We start from the raw sequence: 22,017 nt of genomic DNA, 5'->3' as shown, positions 1-22,017 counted from the left end.
TTACAGTATAAGAGCTGTTCAGAAGCCAAATGGATTCACTAGATAAAGCAAGCAACAAGATATTAAAAAGAAGATGTATTATAAATTTTGTATTTTAATCCAACATTCATCTTGTTAAAATAATTTCTGATATTTAATTTGTGTTTTGAATATACAGAATATGATAAAGTATATTTTAGTGTGTCACGTCAAAATGGCTTTAATAAATCAATACTTTTTGTTATTTATTGTGCTCAGGGCCGTATCCAGGATTTTTTCAGGGGGAGGGGAGGGGGTGTACAAATAGACTTTAAAAAACGTATCAAAAATTTGTTTATATGTATATTTGTTACGTTTGTGGGGGGGGGGCTCGACCCCCCCCCCCCTATGGATACGGCCTTGATTGTGCTAATCTTATTTTTAGCAATATTCTTTTAAAACTTACAAAGTTCAGGGTCCGTCACTGCTTCGACGCCGAACTCTCAGAAGTTGAAAAGTACATCAATTTGTATCTGGGAGACATGGTTTTGATTCGGTGGGGATTGCTAAATTATGATTAAACGACTTCTATTTATAGAGTAATTGAAATAGGGCGTGTTTTTATACAGTTTTCCTCATTTTAAGAAACAGGGGTTCAACTTCCACTGCTGTTAGTATGTATTTGGCTCATTTATTTAAACACATTTTCGATGGGTCAGTAAAAAATTAATGATTGGCCAGTAAGAACTTTTTCACTGGTGATTGGCCAGTTCGGAAGCGAAAGCAATGTAAACTGAGTTAAACTTAACTTCACAGAATGTTTCACAATGTTAAAGTTTTTGGAAAAACTACATACAAGTCGTTTTTTTTGCATCTTTGCCTTTTTTCTGTGTGAATTCTTACAGACCGTACTGGCTGCCTTACAATCCTCTCAATTTTTATTTTTATTCTGAATTTGTTTCGTTCTGTTTGACTATTGTATTTTGATTACAGAAAACTCCGGCAGCCACCAATTTGAAGACTTCACGTTGGATTTGTTCGATAAGGTACTTTCCTTTATTTTTGCCGTTTGAACAGCTACTACTATGATCGCGGATCGTCTCGTATCCAGTATTTTTTTTTCGGGGGGGGGGGGTTTACAAAAAAAACAATAAAAGTGCATCAAAAATTTGGTTATATTCATTTTTGTTACGTTTTTACGAGTCGGACAAACATACATTTTTTTTTTTGGGGGGGGGGGGGGTTCAAGCAGCTAACTACTCCCAAGTCAATTCAGTATTGGACATTTGGAGGGATGTTAAACTCGATTCACAATGAATAATTCATTCAATCTCTAAAGTATTGGCTAAAAAAAAACTTTGCTAAGAAGTGCAGGATTCATCTAGGGTCTGTTATCGTTTCCTTCCTCCTGTTCCTAATTTCTGGGCCAATTAATAATTAATATATTTATTCACAACCAGAATACTTCAAGATATAATTTATAGTAGTAGCCGCTCCACAGAAGACACGATAATCGCATTATTGTCGAGTGGCTACTAAATAACTAACTAATTATGAGAACAAAATACTAACCAAAGAAAAAATAACAATTAAAAAGAGAGCCAGTGAACACTCGCCAAAAAAAAAGCCACACACAAAGAGAAGAAAACTGGGGCTTGAACCTCCCTATCCAAAAAGATACCTTTTTATTTTACTTTTAAATAGCTGTTGGTGTAGCCGTCTTAATGCTTGGCGGAAGAAAATTCCATACACTCGGTCGGGTCTTAAATGCCGGATTGTAAAACCACCTCGTTTACTGCTACGATGCTCTCCTGACCAAATCCTCGGTAATTGTCGTTTATAACCATGACCATTACTTGTATATAGTGATCAAAAGACTTCAAAGCATACACCATTCCATCATTCGTAAGCAAAAATAGCGGCCTGATAATCACTTTATCTTGACTACATTCATAAACTTTAGCTTCTTAAAACATGAAGTCGTGTCTTTATCCTTTTTCACATATCCTCCGATTAGTCTTGCTACCTTAATTTTGTAAAATCTGCACGCGTTTAAAATTTGAACAAGAATTACTAGCCCATAAAACCCAACCATAATAAAAGTAAGGACTTATCAGCGAATGATATAGCACACGATGAGCGTCAGACGGCAGAAAATCTTTCAACCTCCTAATAATTCCAACTTCTCTGGCCACTTTTGAAACAACCAAGTCAGTGTGTTGTTTCCTTGATATATGACAATCTATTGGGGGACTTTTAGGAGACTTTTAGAGACTTTAAGGGACTAAAAAGAGAACTTTTAGAGCAAAATTAGGTGGTGTTCCTATTCTACTGTATACTATAAGATTCGTTTTATTTACATTGACAGATAAAAGGCTAAAGCTTGTAAAAATATTAACTTGGTTCAAAACACTGTTTACTTTTCCAATAGAACCTCCATACCATGACTAGAGATACTAATATCAATATCATCAGTGAACGACGTGAGACATGAATCCGGCAAGTAAAACGTCATGCTGTCAACATATAATAAATAAAGAAGCTGGCCCAATACCGAACCTTGTGGAACACCGCATTTAACAGGGAACTGAAACAACGTCATTTAAAACCATTCTAACTGATCTTCTATTTAAATAACTCTCAAACCATTTCAAACAAGATCCTCTAATACCTAAACACTGCAAATGATGTAATAAAATTTTAAAATCATTTGTGTGGAAACCTTTTTAAACTCAATAAAAACTGTAAGAGCAAAATCACCTCTATCCAGGCATTTGTTCACAAAATCAGACTAACGGTCAACCGCGTGAGTCTTCGAGTGCGCTTTCTTGAATCCAAACTGAGTATCAGACAGGAGCCCGTGTTTGGTGAGGTAACCATACATTCGACGGTGCATGACTTTCTCTATTAACTTAAAGAACAGAGGGAGGATGGAGATTGGCCTCCAGTTTTCGATACTCATTTTCTCTCCTCCTTTAGGCAAGTAGATAGGATTATCAATATTTGTGAACACCATGTGTCATTACTTGTCATGTTGAGTTACATCTGCTTAAGATGGCCCGTGTAGTTGAGCAAAGACAACCTAATGTGTTGGTGGATTTTTTTGTGAAAAAGTATACTAAATTGTTTCAACTTCCCTGAGGCTCAATTTCGTTTAAAGTTTGTCCTTTTTTTCCTTGAATTATACTTATAAATTATCTGGCTAAATAATAATAAAGTGAAAACGCACATTTGAGGTTTCAATCACATTCCCCCTGCCTAGGCAAAGATCTACCGGTGCTCCTCCATAATAGTTGATAGTGAATCATTTATAGTCGAACTGCGCACGAATAAATTAAATTTAGAATAAATGTTTGTATTTACCGCTCATTTTGTATGGACTGTGTGCATGTTTAGGAGTGACTGTGCTACTCTGTGCCTTTTTGAAACTGGGCTAACTAATTTTTAGCGAAAAATACAGGCTGACACCAATGGATATTCCTGAAGAGACAGGGAACTTCGCCTTTTTAGCCAAGCACCAAAAATCGAAATTTTATGAAATACTTAGAAATAATAAACGAAATTTCACGATTTTGTTGAGGGAGAACCTCCCCAAATCGCCTGGAGAACCTTATCGTAATGGAGAAATTGATTGCTAAGAAAATTCTGAAAAGCAAAATAATTTTGAAGAAAAAAACACGTCTTATGTTTAGAAAACATATTTATTGCATTTTAGAATATGAAGGTGTATTACATTAGGCTCAAAAACATCAAACATAAGCGTAATTCAGGGATGGAGCTTGGGCCAGATCCTCCCCTAAAATGCTCTTGGGGGAACTGAGCTCCCTCATATCAAAGCTTGAAGAGTTCTACATAATCAATTGGGAGTCGGCGCCCCCTGGGAAATCTTCCCTCCGGGATAATTCCCCCAAACGCAAAATTGAAGAGCCCGAGAGAAAATACAAAATAGTTACCTCAAAAAGTTGATCAGATGTCCTAAGGGGTAACAAAAGGACCAGATATCAAAACGGTTTCAGAGTAGGGTTGGCTGGCCTCTACTCACTTTCGACTTGTAAAAAAGGGCTAGAACTATAATTTTCGATTGAATGATCATCCTCTGAAGTTTCTACGACCACGAAGGGAAGGTTGGGATGAGGAAGAGGCAGCCCCCCTCCTATACGGAATAAACTCTGCTAATTTTGGGGTTTAAAATTACTTTCTACTTTCATAATAACAGCGTAGACCAGAAATCAAGAGGGATTAAATATCAATTTCTAACCCCCCCCCCCCTCTCGCCCTGGCAGGAAGGGGGGGGTTGTCAATCGAATGTGTTTGGGGAAAATGGGGAGGGGGGCCTAAACCCCATTCGTAGATACTAATAATTTATAATAAAAGATAAAGATAATGTATTTAATATATTCTGGACCAAATCTGTATTGACTCCTCATTTACGAAAATTTCAGCAGGGTTACAGTCTTGTTCAATTTAGGTTGTATCGATAGTAATATTCCGTAGCTAAATGAATTTTGTTATAATCCTGGTTTTGGTCATATCTCAGTTTTGTATATTGCTTTTTCTTTCTTCCAGGTTGTCTTAGCTGCCTTACGTCAGATTCACTTTTCTTTCTTGGTTTTTCATAGCCTTTTTTGTATTTTTGATGAAGACTGGTGCTGAAGCGTATGTGTTGTTGTCTCAATTGAAAAATAAATGATTTTATACTCATTTTTCTTTAATTACAAAAAAAAAGAAATGTGTAGATAAATTTATATACCTTTTTTACCAACATCTTATTTTTACAGATTTCTTGTGACTTGAATTTGGTAGTATATTTTTCATCAAGATCACTCGTACTTTTAGGGCTGTTTTGTCTCTTTTTCGAAATTCAGGTGAATCTCGCAGGCTCCTTACTCTGGGTGGGTAGGCTTGGTTTAAGACACTCAACTCACAAGTTTTTTGCGAGTTGAAACCTAAAAAAAAAAAACTGAAAATCTTTATTTTTGCTCTCCTGTATAATGGTGGAAATTTGAGATAAGCCCTTTATGTTGGGAATGACGATACGAAATTGTATATTACTGAAAGTAAAAATTTATTTTGAACTAAAAAAAAAATATTAGTCTTCATCAACTTCTTTTGGAGCAGTAGCAGCACCAACACTAACCGTTTCAGCAATGTTTGTCATACCTTCAGCTTTAAGCCGTTCTCTAATTAGTTCTGCTATTGCACGTTTAGTTCTTCTTTCAAGTAATTCCAGTTTTTTGGCAACATCTCGTTTCAAGTCCCAGTCAGGTTTCCTTGGTGCTAAATTGGTAACATCCTAGAAACAAATTCAAGACATGAAAATGTTGAGAATATGAACTTATAATGTGTGTTTCCACGCCACAAGTGTTATTACTTACAGCCGCTTGATGGCAAAGTGGATTTTATTCTCCGAGACAAATCTTCTGTTTTTTTTTTTTTAATGCTAACTAGTTTGAATAATTCAATATTTTAACATGAGTTGATGTTTTTATATCCAACAATTTTTAGTTTTTTAATTTTTCCTATATCCGTTTCGTTTTGTTATAAACAGCGCTCTTGCTTATTAGTGCTAAGAATAAAATATTATATAGGAAACAGATAAGAGTTAATCTGGAATTGTAGCCAATGGAAGAGGAAAACTAAAACGTCTTAAGGGCACTATGTCATCAGTATACAAGAGATATGACAACTACTAATACAAAAAATTGAGACGATTCATTGAGTTAAGCTAAATTTGGCTTCAATTTAATAGATATTCTGCTTACCATCCATAGAGAAAAGACGCATACAAGTCTATTAAAACAGCTTTATTTGGGTTCTAATAATTACTACGTCTTGGGCTGTAGTACAACTTAGGAGAGCTGAATGTAGAAGCTTTGTTGATAAACACCCAAAGCGACAGGAATGGCCCCATGACGATCTAAGGTGATCAGCGATTAACTTGGAGTACTTAAGTCAATTTGAAGAACTTTGACGTTTTTGAGTTTAAGAATAACCCCCAAAAATCATCAAAGAAATGAACAATTATTCTACAAAAAAAAAGTATTGATGGAAGAATAGATTTTGATTAAAAGAGAATATAAAACTGGAAGTAGAATTATCTCCTGTACGGTTTTTTAAGCTAAGATAGCAATATTTCTGTATCCAGTTTGAAATCAGGATTTTGGCCGAAGACCAAACTGAGCCCGGTCTGGTCTATGTCAGGTTATTTCTTCACATCGTCAAGAGCTCACTGACTGGCAAGGTAATATTATCTTACAAGATAAGTGTCATCCATGGAAATCAGATATACACAAAACACTCTTGAGATCGACTATATGAACTTGTAGAATTAGTCCTAAAAAAAAAAAAAAGTCACTCAATTTTGAAATGTAATAGTATGGAGTTTCTTATGTTCTCTGTAAAGATACTGTCAGTTGAATATCGGGGTGTTAATGAGGCCATGGAAAAAAAAATCCGCACAACCCCGATATCCAGCTGACAGTATCCTTAGGGAGGGTGATAAAAAAAATCTTCACCCTCTAGGCCTTAATCCCTGAATTGGGTGACAAACTTTAAGAACTAAAAAAACCTCAAGTGTTACTTTCCACAATCCCAACAAAATAAACGGTTTACTTCTTCTGTACAAGTTATTAAATTTACGGGGGGGGGGGGTCAAAATTTATTTTCCAAATCTAGGGGGAGGGAGAATTTTTTCAGGCATTTTTCAATGAAAACACCGGAAAAACTTATTTTTCAAATTGGGGGGGGGGATCTAGGTGGCACATACCCCCCCCCCCACAATTGACGTTACTGCAACTGTGGCAAGGATGGAATAAGCCTCATTCTAGGTAGTGGTGCATATAGAATTTGGTTGTGTTCTTTTGATTGTGTCTATATCAAAAGGACTGGTCAACAATTAGAGCAAATCTTTTTATTAAAATAAACCTTCAAGTCAGTAAAGCCATTAAGTCGCGTCAAATGCCGATTGTTTCACCCAACATATCTGTGATTTGGAATTGCTTAAACCAGCTTGATAACACCTCCATAACTGCCCCCCCCCCCAATAAAGGCCTCATTCTGGCCTTGGGATTTGAGTTTGCAAAGCAAATTCACTGAAAAGTCGCCCTTAATAGAACACTTGGGAAATCTATCTTAGCCACGCTCAAAATGCTTTCATTAATTTAGATTCTTAGTACACATTAAATCATAGTAAAAGAGAAAGACCCACGCGTAAATTGTTTCGCAACCTATGAAATTTCTCGTGCTTCAAAACCAGGAGAGATAAGCACATAAAGGCCTTGTATATTTTTTTTATTCAGTTTCTTTTTTAATGTTTACTTGAAAATTTATGCATTCATTTTGATTGCTTTAATTTTGAGGTTTGTCTCGTTTTTTTCGTTTCGTCGACTTTACCCCCTTTTTTTAATCCTTTTGGATTGACAACAATGAAGCGGAGGTCTTCGCAGAAATATTTACTTTTTTCCCTAGTTTTCATTGGCAGTCAATTTTTTCTTTCTTTTTTTCGTTGTGTTCTGGTATTTTCTTATTCTCAAGGGGAAATAGATGGGTTTGTAGGGTCAGTTCCCCATGACTCACAGCTGTATTGTAGTATCAACCTTACTTTTGTGTTAAGTATGTATTTGCGGTTCAGATTCGTTGAACCTGGAAGAGAACTTCCTAAAAATAGAATTCATTGCTGTGTCACCTTGGGTTCCTAAAATTGATATATGCTTGCTCAATTTGCGGTTATTACGGAGATTAAAACAGGTATTTTGTTTGTTTGGTTTTAGAGGTACAATTACGGCGGTGAATTTAGTTCAACCCCCAAGGAAGACTTACCAGTTAGAGGAGACTGGGAACCTTAGCTTAAGGACTCAATATTTTGAAAAAAAGCAACATTTTTTGACAAATGAAGGGATCCGTTCGAAATTTTAACGTAACATAACAAAAAATTAAGCACGGAACAAACATAAGAATATGTATGAATGATTTTTTAAGTGGTCCCTATATTGAACCCATGGATCTATTTGATACTCATTATTAAAGAAGGGATGTCAATATGCAGTTCTACAATTTAGATAAGGAGTTCTAATTTGGGAGTGTATATGCTTACTTTGATGATTAAATAAAATTAGCTCTGTCAAGGAGAGCCACATGAAATTGCAATGCTAGTCCGACCTGACTTGTCAGATAACTAATATCTCGACATTTGGCCGTAGTCGGCCGGAATTTTAGTTGAAGAGGGAAAAACTACACTATCTTAAAAATTTAAGAGAACCTAACTCTGTTTTTTTCTAAATGATCTTTTGTAGTTTTCCTGTTTCAGTAAAAATACACCTTTCTTATGAGGCTAGACAGCCCTAGATCCAATACTGTAATGAGTTTTACTGTATTTGAGCTTGTCCAATTTTTGACTAAGTCCCGTCTTTTTACAAATTTTATTCCTAATTTTGGACTTCAGTTGGACAATCCCCCCTCCTCCTGGTTCACTTCCAGGGCTATCCCCGTGCTTCAGTATACAGAAAGAAAGCAGCAACAGAATCATTTCGATTAAGAAAAAGCATTTGACACTCAACAGGAACATAATAGTTTCATTTTGGGGGGAGAGGTAAGGCTGTTGAAACAGAAAAAAAACACGAGTACATGGGAAAGAACGGTAAACAGACTGCACACTGAAATTTATTCTGCAGTATAAGTTTATCGAAACATAAAAAAAGTATAAGTTCAACGGTAGTAAGTTTATCGAAACATAAAATCCGGAAAAAAATAAACCAGCATATTGATAAGTATTTTTGAAAATTGAGTTTTTCAATGGGAGGAGAAAGCACCCAAATGAATAAACAGCATTTCCTTTTTTGCTCTTCAAAACTGAAGAAAACCTGCTAAACCTATACTTACAATTTCTTCAACAACCGGTAAATCCTTTGCTTTCTCTAAAGAGTCCGCTACCTCCATTTCAACATCGCCCGTTTTAGCTGCTTCTCCAACTGCATATTTTAGATCCTCACTTATCGGCTTATAATTTCGAAACTGGGGTCTGCAAAATCAATAGTGACAAAAAAAAAAGAATTGGGATCATTTCGTGAAAAATCAAAACGAGCTATTACAATTGCCAAAATACCATATGTCCTATATATTCAAGATTCATCTGTTTTCGTACTGTTTCAAATTCCCCTCCCCCTAAAAATAGTTGTTCCCTTTTAAGTTCTTGCAGAGTGCGTGACACTTGCGATATTTTGTGGTATTAATCAAAAAGCTTTTCCCACAAAATAAGTTTTCAAAGAAAAGTAAAGAACTACATTAAACAAAAAATGAGCAAAAATAAAATCAAATAATCTATCAAGCGTGAAACTACCACAAATCAGCATCGATAAAATAAATGAAACCCAAAGCGAACAGAAATTACAATAAATAACCGAGTCAAACTCAAAACGAGCAGAAATTAACATAAGTTGGACTCAAAACCCCTATGTCTTCCCAAGGCCAGAACAAAATTTGCACTTTACTGAAAAAATATAAATTTTTTTACTTTTATAACTTTAATAAACCAAATAATATTAACATTTTGATTACTAAATATCAGTATATGTATATTAAACTGACAATGAACATTCATTCGAATGAGCCCTTTTTGAAGTTTTCTACGACAAGGCATTCTATAAAAACCTTATATGCCCCCAGGGCATAACTTACAACCCTTGCCCCAAGGGTTGGGGGGAGTTTCCTCCTCAAAAATGTATTTTCTATCTAGAAATCAACTACGCTGAACAAAATGGCTATATCAAAATTTTGATTTCATGTGTTTGGGGGAACGATGGGCGTGGGGGGTGGCTAGTTGCCCTCCAATCACTTTCGACTATTAAAAAGGGCACTAGCCCTTTGAATTTCCAATCGAATGAGCCATCTTTGAAGTTTCAACGACAACGCCTTCTATAAAAACCTTATACACCCCTAGGGCATAACTTACAACCCTTGCCCTGAAGGCTCTGGGGAAGTGTCCCCCTCAAAAACATAATTTCTATCTGGAAATCAACTACGCTGAATAAAATGGCTATCTCGAAATTTTGTTTGGATGTATTTCGGGAAATGGTGGGCGTGGAAGGGGTGTTAGTTACCTTCCAACCACTTTCAACTACTAAAAAGGGCACAAGCCATTCCAATTTCCAATTGAATGAGCCCTTTTTGAAGTTTCTACGACAACTTCTTCGATACGAAGTGCCCTGCTCTAAAGGGAAAAAAATGATACATTGTGCCAACATCGTTCTTATATGCCCTCCGGGTATAACTTAAAACCCTTGCCCCGAGGGTTTTGGGGAATGTCCTCTTCAAAAACATATTTTCTCTCTGGAAATCAACTACGCTGAACAAAATGGATATCTCAAAATTTTGATTGGATGTGTTTGGGGGAATGATGGACATGGGGGGGCTATTTGCCCTCCAATCACTTTCGACTATTAAAAAGGGCAGTAGCCACTCTGATTTCCAATCAAATGAGCCCTTTTCGAAGTTTCTACGACAACTCCTTCGATACGAAGTGCCCTGGTATGGAGAAAGAAGAGAAAAAAAAATAATACATTGTGCCCACATCGTTCTTTACTTAGGCAGCTCTATCGCGCTGCCTATGACCACAGAAATCTTCTGGAGTGTGGGGATGTGTAGCCCATCTAAGCTGATACTTACCATCATTCCATCCACAGATCGAAGAAATGATTTAACAATTACTTATGAATAATGTCATCACAGATATCAGAAGCAACGCTCTAACGTTGCTTATAGTAAAGAGCCATAAGTCTTCAATGTATACCTTTTTTTTTTTAGGGACAATTGATATGGAAGAGGTGGTCGAATAAACTTCGGAAAGGGCTCATACGATTGGAAGCTGAAGTTTCTAGAGCCTTTTTTTATAGTCAAAAAGTGATAAAAGGACAACAAGCCCCCTTCCACGACCTTTTTTCCCCAAAAAACATCAGATCAAAACTTTGAGATGACCATGTTTTTCAATATAATCCAAAGGTTAAATAAGTATGCCTCCAGTGTAGAAATACCAGCCCTCGGGCAAGGGTTGTAAGTTATGCAAGTTGCCCGTTGTTTATATATAAGCTTTCTAATTGGAAAAAAAAGGCATATTTTATCCTGGGTCTCTAATAACCATGCTTCCAGGGATGCCACGCCCCCCACCAGTGTCGTTACTAGCCAAAATTATTTTTGGGGGTGGGCAAGAGTTTACCGACTGGCTGGTCATTTTTACCGACGTTTCTGTCAATAATTAGCATAATGTCCGTTCGAATACAATATGTAAAATCACTGCACGAGTCGGTAAAACCGCTGCATTTACCAACAGAGATTTAGATTTCGGTACATATCATGTCACTACATTAATGCTGCCTATTTAATCAAATGGAAAGTTGTGGCACCATCTGTAAAATCACAGCAGAAGTCGGTAAAACTGCTGCGTTTACTGACCAAGTTCAAAATTTCTGTAGAGGACATGTCAGTAATTTCGTAGTCTTTATTGAACTGAACAAAATTTTAGCAGCATCGGAAAAACCGTGGCGCAAAGCGCCACGATTTTACCGACTTATTTTTCTTACCGAGTGACCAAAAACATTGGGAGGGGGCATCCCCCCTCCATATGTGACGGTCCTGTCCCCCACTGTCTTAGGGGCAAGGATTGTAAATTATGCAATTTGTCCATTCTTTACATACAAGATTTATAATCGGGAAAAGGAGAATGTTTGATTCTGGGTGTGTCCAAAAAGGCTAAGGGTATTAAGGTCCAAACTTCGGGGATTGTTGAGGTTTATGTTGAACTAAATCAAAAAACCATATGTGCATCCAGTTTATCAAGAAGGTGCATTTGCAATACCTTAGGAAAGTCTAAGGATATTAAGTTGAAACTTTCAGACAATGTTGAAAAGTGGTCGGAGGTCAACTAGCTCTCCTCGCATACCCTTTTAGCTGCCCTCTCCCCAAAGACACTTAATAAACATTTTAAAACAGAAATATTGTTCAAAATAGTCTCAAGGTCAAGTAAATATGTCTCCGTGGAAGACAACTCCCCAAAGCCCCTGGGGCAAGGGTTGTAAGTTATCCAAGTTGCCCATTGTTTAAGCATAAGATTTGTTATTGTGAGACTGGCTCATGTTTGATCCTGAGTCTCCAAAGAGATTTAGGGTATTAAAGTGGAACTTTCAAGAAATGTTGAGGTGGATGTAAAAAAAAATAATAATAATAATACACTAAGTGCAGGATGGTTGTTATTTGGGCGTGGTAGCAATATCTAAGGAACGGCTGAGGGTTTTGAAACTTTCAGGGTATGTTGAAGAGCGATCGGACGTCAACCAGTCTCCTTATTGTCCTTTTTTATGCCCCCTCCCAATTTTGAAAAGCCATTTTATTCAAAAAGTCTAACAACTGTGGCTCAGGGATACCTGACCCGTCATAGCTCTCTGGGGAAGGAATGTAAATTATGCACTTTGTCCATTTCTTATATGCAAGAGTTAGGAAAGGGGGGATATTTTATCATGGATGTGTCCAAAAAGGTAACAAGTATTGAGGTGAAATTTCGGACAATGTTGAGGGATTTATTGAACTAAATCAAGACACTAGACGGAATCCAGTTTATCAAAGTGGCGTATCTACAATATCTTATAAAAGAGTAATGGCATTAATTTGAAAATTTCAGGCCTAGTACTGCTGTGATTTCAATCGCGACTGTAACTGTGATTATTAGCGACTATGTGATTATTACTTAGGACTATGAATACTGGTGACTACGACTGCCTGCAACTACGAAAACTTATGAATACGACTGCGACTAATTGCAAATGCAACTCGACTGCTACTGCGGCTTCTTGCTACTGCGAATACAACACCTTGCGATAACTCGTAACTGCTACTAATTGTGACTGTGACTACTACTACTAGTGCTGGTACTACTTCTACGATTGCGACTATCACTGCAAATACTACTGCTGCTTCTCGAACTACGACCAGAGATATTGAACTAAATCAAAAGAGTCTAAACTGTATCCTGCTTGTGAAAATGACATAGTGAAGCCCGGTTGTCAAAATGGCTTATCTGCAATGTCTCACGAATGCCTAAGATTACTGAGTTCAAAATATCAGAGAAGGTTAAGTTTGATATTGCACTAAATCATAACACACTGGGTGCATCCAAGTTGTCAAAAGGCGTATATGTGCGAATCCATACTGATCTCAGGAACAGCTACGGGTATTAACAAAATCAAAAGATGCCATATGTATCCAGGTTGTTAGAACGGCATATCTTCAATATTTCAAGAATAGTGAGGGAAGGGTATCAAGTTGAAACCTTCAGATAATATTGAGTTGCATGTTCAACTTAAAGACACTATGTGCATCCCAGCTTTCAATGGGCGTAGCTGCAATATCTCAGGAACGGCTTTGATTATTATGTTAAGACTTTCATGAAATGCTGAACTGAATCAAAAGGCACCATATGCATCCTGGTTGTCAAAATGGCATGTCTGCAATATCTCATACTACTACTACTACTAACAACTCACCGCAGCACCAAACCGCCTGAGGCCAACACAGTACGCACGCTCCTCCTCCACCCCAATCTATTCAAAGCCTCCCTTTTTACACCCGCCCACGAAGTTCCCATTTCATTTCCCAAATCTTTCTTTATGACGTCCTCCCACCCCAGACGAGGACGACCTGCTTGCTGTTTAGCCCTAGATGACTAGCCGAAAAGAACAATCATCGGCAGTCTGTCATCCTTCATCCGCCCAACGTTCCCTATCCCCCTCAACCTTTCCTTTTTTATAGCCCTAGAGAGCGGTATTGAACCACATTTTTCGTATAGCCTATTATTTGAAATACGGTCAGTCAGCCGGGTACCCAGAACAATCCTTAAGCAATTTCTCTGGAAAACATCTAGCAAATCTTCGCAAATCCCTATTATATATAAACACTACAGGGGCTGAAACGAACAAAACTTAACTTTAAAAAAGAAAATGTTCATTAAAAAAGTAAATAACAAATTTGAAAAGCAAAATGGGTAGAAATCAGCTTATGATAGATTTAAAACGAGCAGAAATAGATACTATAAGCACAAATTACCACAAATAACTATATTACCCTTTGTCTTAGAACCCTTTATGTTATTTGAGCTAATTTCTGGTTGTACTGAGCTTTGATTTCGCTCTCTTCTGTGTTAACACAAATTATGCTCTTTCAAGTTGTGGAAAAATATTATTCTGTATCATCATAACTGAAGTTGAACCACCAGAATCAATCTCCATAGCTTTAGCTACTAAATACTGACTCTCAGGGTCCCCACAAAGCTAAGATACAGAAGATACCACAAAAGCTAGGATGAAACTCTTGACCACAGAAACTTTCGTTTCAACTTTGGCAGAACACATTTTCCATCACCCTGATCATTAAGTACAATTTGATGATGCCACAGTCATTTCTAACGATAAAGGGTTGACACAATGGGCTAGAGAAGTCGTTGAAATAAAAAACATTTTTGCTTATCTTCCAATAAATAGAGATATAGGAAATTTAAATATTGAACTGATTTATGAAATTCTTCTTAAAAGTGAACCTGTAGCTAATAATAATAATAATATTTTACAAAATTACTATGGGACTAGGTTTTTTTTTAAGAAAGAAAGGATTTATTCATTAACAATAAACATAACAAAACCTGAAGCAATTAAGTTAAATATAAGACCAAGGAGAATTGCAGCAGTGGAAGCTAACAAAAGGATTATTTCGAAATAAAATAATTAATTTCATATTCATTTTCTTTTGTTTTATCCAGTTGCCTCTATGTTCCTATTGAAGTAACTCACAATTGTGTATAAAAATACTTCTGTGGTGGTCAATCGCACCAGTATTAATTGCATACATAGCTATTGGTTTGTTTCTTAGTTCTTTTTTATTGTTTAGTTTTAGATTTTATTTAGTTTTAGGTCTTATAGATCATTTCGTTTTAGTTTGTCGTTGCTTCTACTGGTAGGAGTCCTCTTTGTTTCATCATCTTGAGATTTCTTTTTCTCTTTTTTTTTACCTTATCTTGAGCAGCAATGTTCCAATGGTAGAATGTCATATTAGCCAAAAGAGACTGATTAAGGTTTCAAAGATTTCAAGCTATCAGCATCACTAACAAAGCTCTCAAATACGTTTTAAGACCACACTTACTATACATCACGTTTGAAAAAAACGAAAAACCAAGAGAAAATAAAAATGGTATCGTCAAAATGAAACTAAAAATTATGGATGTTCATAAGCATGGAGGGCAAGAGCAGAGTCAAATTCACCATTTCCAATTTAGATTTTAGAGTTTTATTTATTGAAAGCTTGTGCTCGTGTTATCTTGCTCTCAGCTGTTATCGGGCTTTGCTAACACGAAACTTCCCACTAGAACACAAGCTCAGTAAAAGCCACTCCCAAGCACAGGATCAGTTTTATCTTTCCCAGAACTGAAAAAACGTTCAACTTTTAGTTCATTTTTGAAAGAAACGGAATTTTTGTTTTTAAATCTTCCCAAGTTTGTCACTGAATCTTCAATTAACTTTGGAGGTGGAGGATTCAGAGAAGCTTCCTTTCTTGAATGTTCTAATTCTGCAAAATATTCTTAATCTTGTTTTTCTATCTATAAGAAACCCAGTACAGTGATCTTTATTTGCATTTATAGTCGAATCACCCGCCCTTCTGTGATCTCCTCTTTAGTCAATAGAGTTCTAAAAATCTGTCGACAGAATAATGTAGTCTCTAAATTAAATTGCATTAAAGATAATTTTATTCTGTAATGGTTGTCCCATTAAGCTTGTTCAGGATACTACAAGAAGATTTAAAAGGGTAAAACAAGAAAATAATGAACTCGTCCGATTTTCTTTAGTCAATTCTACAAGTGAAGATTTTGCTATTTGACCATAGATTCTGGGACTGATTGATAAAACTCGGGAAAATTTTAATGAAACACAATCACGTTTTTTCCAATTCATGGAAAGATAACACTGATCCTGTACTTTGAAGGGGCTTTTACAGAGTCCTGTGTTCTTGTGGGAAGTTTTACATTAGCAAAATTTATCAACAGTTGGAAAAAAGACTACATCAACACAATCTTTCAATCCTCCAAATATCTGAAACCTAAAAATGGAAATGTTGAATTTGACTCTGCTTCTAGCCTCTGCGGTTTTGAACACTCGATCATTTAGTTCTTTTTGACGAAGCAACTTTAATTGTCAAACCAAACGGATTACTCCAATTACTTTTAGCGAACCCATTGAAATTAGAAAATACATAAATCAAGACCTCAAATTAAATATAGATGCTGGGAATATTCCCAGGGGCGTAGCTACAGTACTTTTATTGCGGGAGGGGGGGGGCAAGAGGGGGTGCTATTGAATTAGGTTCTATTCAAGCGGTAGTGAAGGAAAATAACTATTTAACAAATACACTACTTGGTGAATTTAAAAAAAAATTACGCAACACATCAGAAACAATAAATACACATGAAACAATCATAAATATAAGCGCTAGTGATTGGCTTTTACTAAAATAGTCAGCAATGAGCTGTTATAGACGACAGTAGTATAGCTTAAACAAGGTTCTGGGCGAAGTTTTAATGTCGTATACACTCGGCTTTTTTCAACCAGATTCACCGCTAATGCAGCAGTATATATCCCCCCAACCCTAGCACAGGATGCTCAATCTCATAATTGAACCAAGCTTTATTCTAATATCCCCGGGTATCTTGCTATTCATTTGCTTGTAATTTTGAATGGATTTCGGCTCTGTAAGATTCAATTTGTTGTACTAAACTATTGATATAATTGATTTATTGAAATACTATCTATGATTTTTTTATAAAATTGATTATTTTTTTTTTCTTTTTGTGGGTTCGCCGATTTATATAAATAAACAGCATTCATATCAGCTGGCCACATCAAACCGAAACAAGAATCATAGACAGCGCAATAGCGCTGTCTAAGTAAAGATTCAGGATAAGTCAAAGTATTACCACAGATTGTGCAACATTATGTTGCGACATATTCCCCACATTTAAAGAGTGACCGTAATTCAAATTTCAAAGTATTAGAAAAGGCCTAATATTAGTAAAATGAAATATAGTCTGTATAGAATTATTAACTTTTTCGTTGGACATTGTTTGACAAAGAATGTCCAGAAATTCTGAACAATTCTTGGGATCATTGTGGCAGAAACCTTAAATTAATTAAAAATTGCCAAGGATGCCAATCGGAAGGGAAAATTGGCTCATAGAGTTTGAAAATTACCTACCCCTTTGTATCTTTGCTTAAAAAAAAGAATTCTACAAAAAATACATAGAAGTTTTTTTTGTGTAAATCAGGGCATGGGGGTATACATTTCTGGAGGGGAGATACAATGAATATCATTTTTAAGTCTGTAATTCCCTTCACAAACAAAGCTCGGTCTCCTAGTGCTAGATGATAAAAGTAATAACAATAGAAAGAGAATTGGCTGGTACCGCTTATGCGTGCACATAAAATTTCTAAATTGTAATAAAAATATACATATTTTGTATAAATTAACCTTATTCTATTCTCATCTGACATTTTGTACAGCACGGCAGAGATAAATGTCCCACAAGTAGCGCTACCGTTGTGTAAAATGCGACTAATTTCAGTCGTAATTCATAGCATATTTATGTCAATTCGTTTTGGGGGCTGGCTAAAAGAAATATTTAGAAAAGCGAAAATAGCAAGAAATCAGCATGGTGTTATACATAGAGGCAGTTCTACATTTATGGGTTAGTATGTCAATCCGGAACGTAAGGAATAGGACGTTATCAGTACTTATTAGGCATTTCAATGACAAATAAGATAATCGGAGTTTCAATAAAATACTGGAAATAAAAATTGAAAGAATTTTATGATTCCTGGAGCGGATCCTCCTCTACCAAATCCCATGACGAAACGACAGCCGATTTGACCTATCTCCTTTTAGTACGAATATTATTGTAAAAAACATTGTGTTATTTTCTTTTTCAATGATTTCTTCATTCAGGAAATATATTCACTGTATGTCTACGTTCTTATTCTTCAATGATTCCATTTCTGTCCTATTTGCAGATGTAAAGGGTGTATTCGTTTCCACTTTTTAAAGTTTTAAAACAAGGGAGTCTAATCTGGAACTGATAGATTTTAGGAAGTAAAACCAAATTAAATATCAGGGAAAGAATTTAACCAGAGCAAATTTGGCAAAGCAGAAAGCATAGAATATTTTTCAATTTTGTGATTAACTAGGCTCACATTTTTACTTGATGATAAGGTTTCAAAGGCAGTATATTTGGAAAAATATTAAGGCGGAACATACTATGAAGTCTAATGGACTCCTATTTTTCTCGTTTTCCTTATCATGGTTGCAGCGGTAATAAAGAGCGATTAGCTGCAACCTAATAAAGAGCGAACCACAGCCCATATATTTATATATATATATATATATATATATATATATATATATATATATATATATATATATATATATATATATATATATATATATATATATATATATATATATATATATATATATATATATATATATATATATATATATATATATATATATATATATATATATATATATATATATATATATACATATATTTAACTTGATATAAACAAACAAAGACCACGGCAGAAGACAACAAGTTCAACAATTCTTTTTTACTTTCCTATGCTTAATTTTTAATGAGGTTTGTGAATCTTGTCATATGAATTGCAGACATATTTTACACCTAGTATTTTCTTACTAGTAGTATACCAATCCTGTAGATATAAGTGAGCAAGTAAACAATAAAAAAGCAAACCTGGGTAGGCTAGATAGATTTGTTGAATCGTCACCATTACGATTAGTGTTCCCACTTTTAAGAGATTTCAGCCTCTCCTTTCTTTTCCAAGCTTCTGCTTCCAAATTTGTCAAACCTTCAGTCATGTTGATCCCTCTATAAGATGAAGCAAAATAAAGGTCATTATAACTATAGCTGTAGCAGCAGTATTCAATAACACTGAGGCTTTTTCCTATTGAATAATATAAAATATACCTTTCTTATACAAAAAGCGGTTAAAACTAAAAACAAGCAAACAATACAGGGGAACTTACACCCCCTAACCTCCTGCAAAATGTAATAGAATATCACTAAGAGAAATAGAGAAGGGTGTTCCAAGGGAACGATTTATTCTTTTTTGGGGGGAGGAGGGGGGAGAATCTTTCAAGTTTTAAATGGATTTTTTGAACTGCCTCTTTTTTGGAGGGGTTATTCCCCCTTTATTTAGATTTACTTTTTACACCAGTAGATTTTAGAGCTTAGCCAACAACCAAATTCAAAACCTTCATTATGTTTTTATATGAAGCTTGCTCATGAATTTATTTTTTTGTTCATACTTCCCTGCAATGGACCATTGGTCCTCTGAAGTCTAGCGGTGTGACGTCTAGTTAGTAGAATTAGATTCACGATCACTTAAAATTGCGAGGTCCAACAAGGACGTATCCTGGTCACCTCTATGGGACAAGGTTTAACAACAATTTATTGCTACCAATACTGCTAAAAACACACTGCGGTACCAAGCGGCCTGATGCCAACACAGCTACGCATGCTCCTCCTCTATCCCAATCTTTTGAAGGTCTCTCTATTTACAACCTCCCAAGAATTTCCATTTCCCTTCAATTTTTCCTTACGACATTCTCCCACCCCATTCTGGGACGACCTACTTTTCGTCTGGCCTAAGACGGTTGACCGCCAATGACAATCTTTGGCAATCTGTCACCCTTCATCCACAGAACGTGGCCTAGCCATCTCAATCTTTCTCACATTATAGCTCTAGAAAACCGGATTGAACCACATTATCCGCACAGCTTACTGTTTAAGATACAGCCAGTCAGTCGAGTACTCAAAACAATCCATAGGCAATTTCTCTGGAAAACATCTAGCAAATCCTCCTCGGTTTTTCGGAGCACCCACACTTCAGAACTAAACCTGACCAGGGTCATCACTGAAGTTTCCATTATTCTAATCTTGGTTCGCAAACTTATCTTCCTTTCTTCCAAACTCTTTTCAACTGTGAAAAACACCCCAGGCCTTATCTATTCTACTTTTAAAATCTTCACTGCATCCACCGTTTTTACTAAAAATATTACCTAGGTGCATGAAGCTCTCCACTTGACCGATCTTTCCGCTACCCAACATTACTTTTCACCTTCACTTATTCCTGGTCTTAACGACTTAGTCTTCTTAACATTAATGTTCAAACCAATTCTCGTACCCTGAACTCGCAAAACCTCTAAAAGTTCATTGATTTTGCTATTCTAAGTCCAGGAGCGTTTTACTTCCACATTTAATTCCCTGTTCTCCCAGTCTTTTCTGTACTCCGTACAACAAGGTCCATCAAAATGATCCCTATAAATGCGATAGGACGCAACCCGTCACTCCTGATTTAATAAAAAAAAATAGCTACTAGCTTCATTTCCTACCTTAATCGCAGCAATGCTATTCTTGTACACAACACTAACCACCTTAATGCATTTATCTGGTATACCATACAAGGATAAGACATTTGCTTCGCTGCCGGTCCCCGACACGGCCACGCGGTAGGCTTTAATGTATGGATTCTCATTTTCGCTTGTCTTCAAACCAAGCCTCTAGTCATAGGCAGCGAAATAGCGCTGCCTAAGTAAAGAACGATGTTGGAACAATGTATTTTTTTTCCATACCCGGGCACTTCGTATCGAAGGAGTTGTCGTAGAAACTTCGAAAAGGGCTCATTCGATTGGAAATTGGAGTGAAAAGTGCCCTTTTTAATAGCCAAAAGTGATTGGAGGGCAACTAGCCCTCCCCCCTCCCCCAGCGCATCATTCCCCCTAACACATCCAATCAAAATTTTGAGATAGCCATTTTGTTCAGCGTAGTGGATTTCTAGATAGAAAATATGTTTTTGAGGAGGACACTCCCCACAATCCTCGGGGCAAGGGTTTTGAGTTATGCCCCGGGGGCATATAAGAACGATGAGGCAAAATGTATTATTTTTTTTTTTCCTTTAGAGCAGGGCACTTCGTATCGAAGAAGTTGTCGTAGAAACTTCGAAAAAGGCTCATTCAATTGGAACTTGTGGAGTGGATTCTGCCCTTTTTAATAGTCGAAAGTGATTGGAAGGCAACTAACGCACCTACCACATCCACCATTTCTCGAAACACATCCAATCAAAATTTTAACATAGCCATTTTGTTCAGCGTAGTTGATTTCCGGATAGATATTATGTTTTTGATGAGGACACTCCCCCGAAGCCTTCAGGGCAAGGGTTGTAAATTTTGCCCTGGGAGCATATAAGGTTTTTATAGAAAGATTTGTCGAAGCAACTTCAAAAAAGGCTCATTCGATTGGAAATTCAAAATGCTAGTGCCCTTTTTAACAGTCGAAAGTGATTTGAGGGCAACTAACCCCCCTCTTAAGCTCACCTTTTCCCCAAACACAACGAAAATACATCTGATATTATTAATAACATTTTCTTAGCTAGGTTTCTTAACCATTCATAGGTGTATGTCTGATTTTATTAATATCATTTTCTTAGCTAGGTTTCTTAACCTTTCGTAGGTGTATGTCTCGTTTCATTAATAATATTTGATAGTCTAATCAAGTTGAGTTTTAATTTTGGGAAATAAGAACATCCATGTTTAAAATACATCTGATTTTATTAATAATATTTGATTTTCTTTTAATAATTGGGTACATTTTTGCATATTTCTTTTAAAAAAGTTTGGTTTTAGTTTTCAGAAATATGAACATCCCAGTTTAAAACACATCTGATTTTATTAATAACATTTTCTTAGCTAGGTTTCTTAACCTTTCGTAGATGTGTGTTACATGAAACTCGTGTTTTGGGGTGTATAGTTTGCTATTTTGAATTTTTCTGAGCTAGATTTAATAGCCTTTTGTAGGTGTATGTACGGTTTTATTAATAATATTGATTTTCTAATCAAGTTGGGTTTTATTTTTCGGAAACAAGAACATCCATGTTTAAAATACATTTGATTTTATTAATAATA

At 36.0% G+C, this 22,017-nt stretch overlaps 2 protein-coding genes across 4 annotated transcripts in view; one reads left to right on the top strand and one right to left on the bottom strand.

Annotated features, from left to right (window-relative positions):
* LOC148942829 (uncharacterized) overlaps positions 1–4,659 on the top strand; it is a 58,064-nt gene extending 53,405 nt beyond the window's left edge. For both annotated transcript variants that reach the window (XM_089102034.1, XM_089102033.1), the window contains exons 10-11: positions 952–1,004; positions 4,525–4,659. In XM_089102034.1, the coding sequence (XP_088958160.1) occupies positions 952–976 (25 nt within the window). In that variant the 3' untranslated portion in view covers positions 977–1,004; positions 4,525–4,659. The remainder of the gene's footprint in view (positions 1–951; positions 1,005–4,524) is intronic.
* Positions 4,660–4,934: 275 nt separating this feature from the next.
* The window catches only part of LOC148942828 (coiled-coil domain-containing protein 12), a 43,224-nt gene continuing 26,141 nt past the window's right edge, over positions 4,935–22,017 (bottom strand). The window contains exons 2-4 of one of the 2 annotated variants that reach the window (XM_089102036.1): positions 18,788–18,922; positions 8,836–8,974; positions 4,935–5,251 (exon numbers count right to left, since the gene is read on the bottom strand). In XM_089102036.1, coding sequence (XP_088958162.1) covers positions 5,048–5,251; positions 8,836–8,974; positions 18,788–18,912 — 468 coding nt within the window. In that variant the 5' untranslated portion in view covers positions 18,913–18,922 and the 3' untranslated portion in view covers positions 4,935–5,047. The remainder of the gene's footprint in view (positions 5,252–8,835; positions 8,975–18,787; positions 18,923–22,017) is intronic. The other variant, XM_089102035.1, reaches the window with a different exon arrangement.

This window comes from Artemia sp. Qi Xiang Cuo, chromosome 16 (genome assembly GCF_049724085.1).
Source record: "Artemia sp. Qi Xiang Cuo chromosome 16, ASM4972408v1, whole genome shotgun sequence".
Taxonomy (NCBI): domain Eukaryota; kingdom Metazoa; phylum Arthropoda; class Branchiopoda; order Anostraca; family Artemiidae; genus Artemia; species Artemia sp. Qi Xiang Cuo.
The sequence above is the reverse complement of the archived record's forward strand: the minus strand, read 5'-3'. Positions and strand labels throughout refer to the sequence as shown.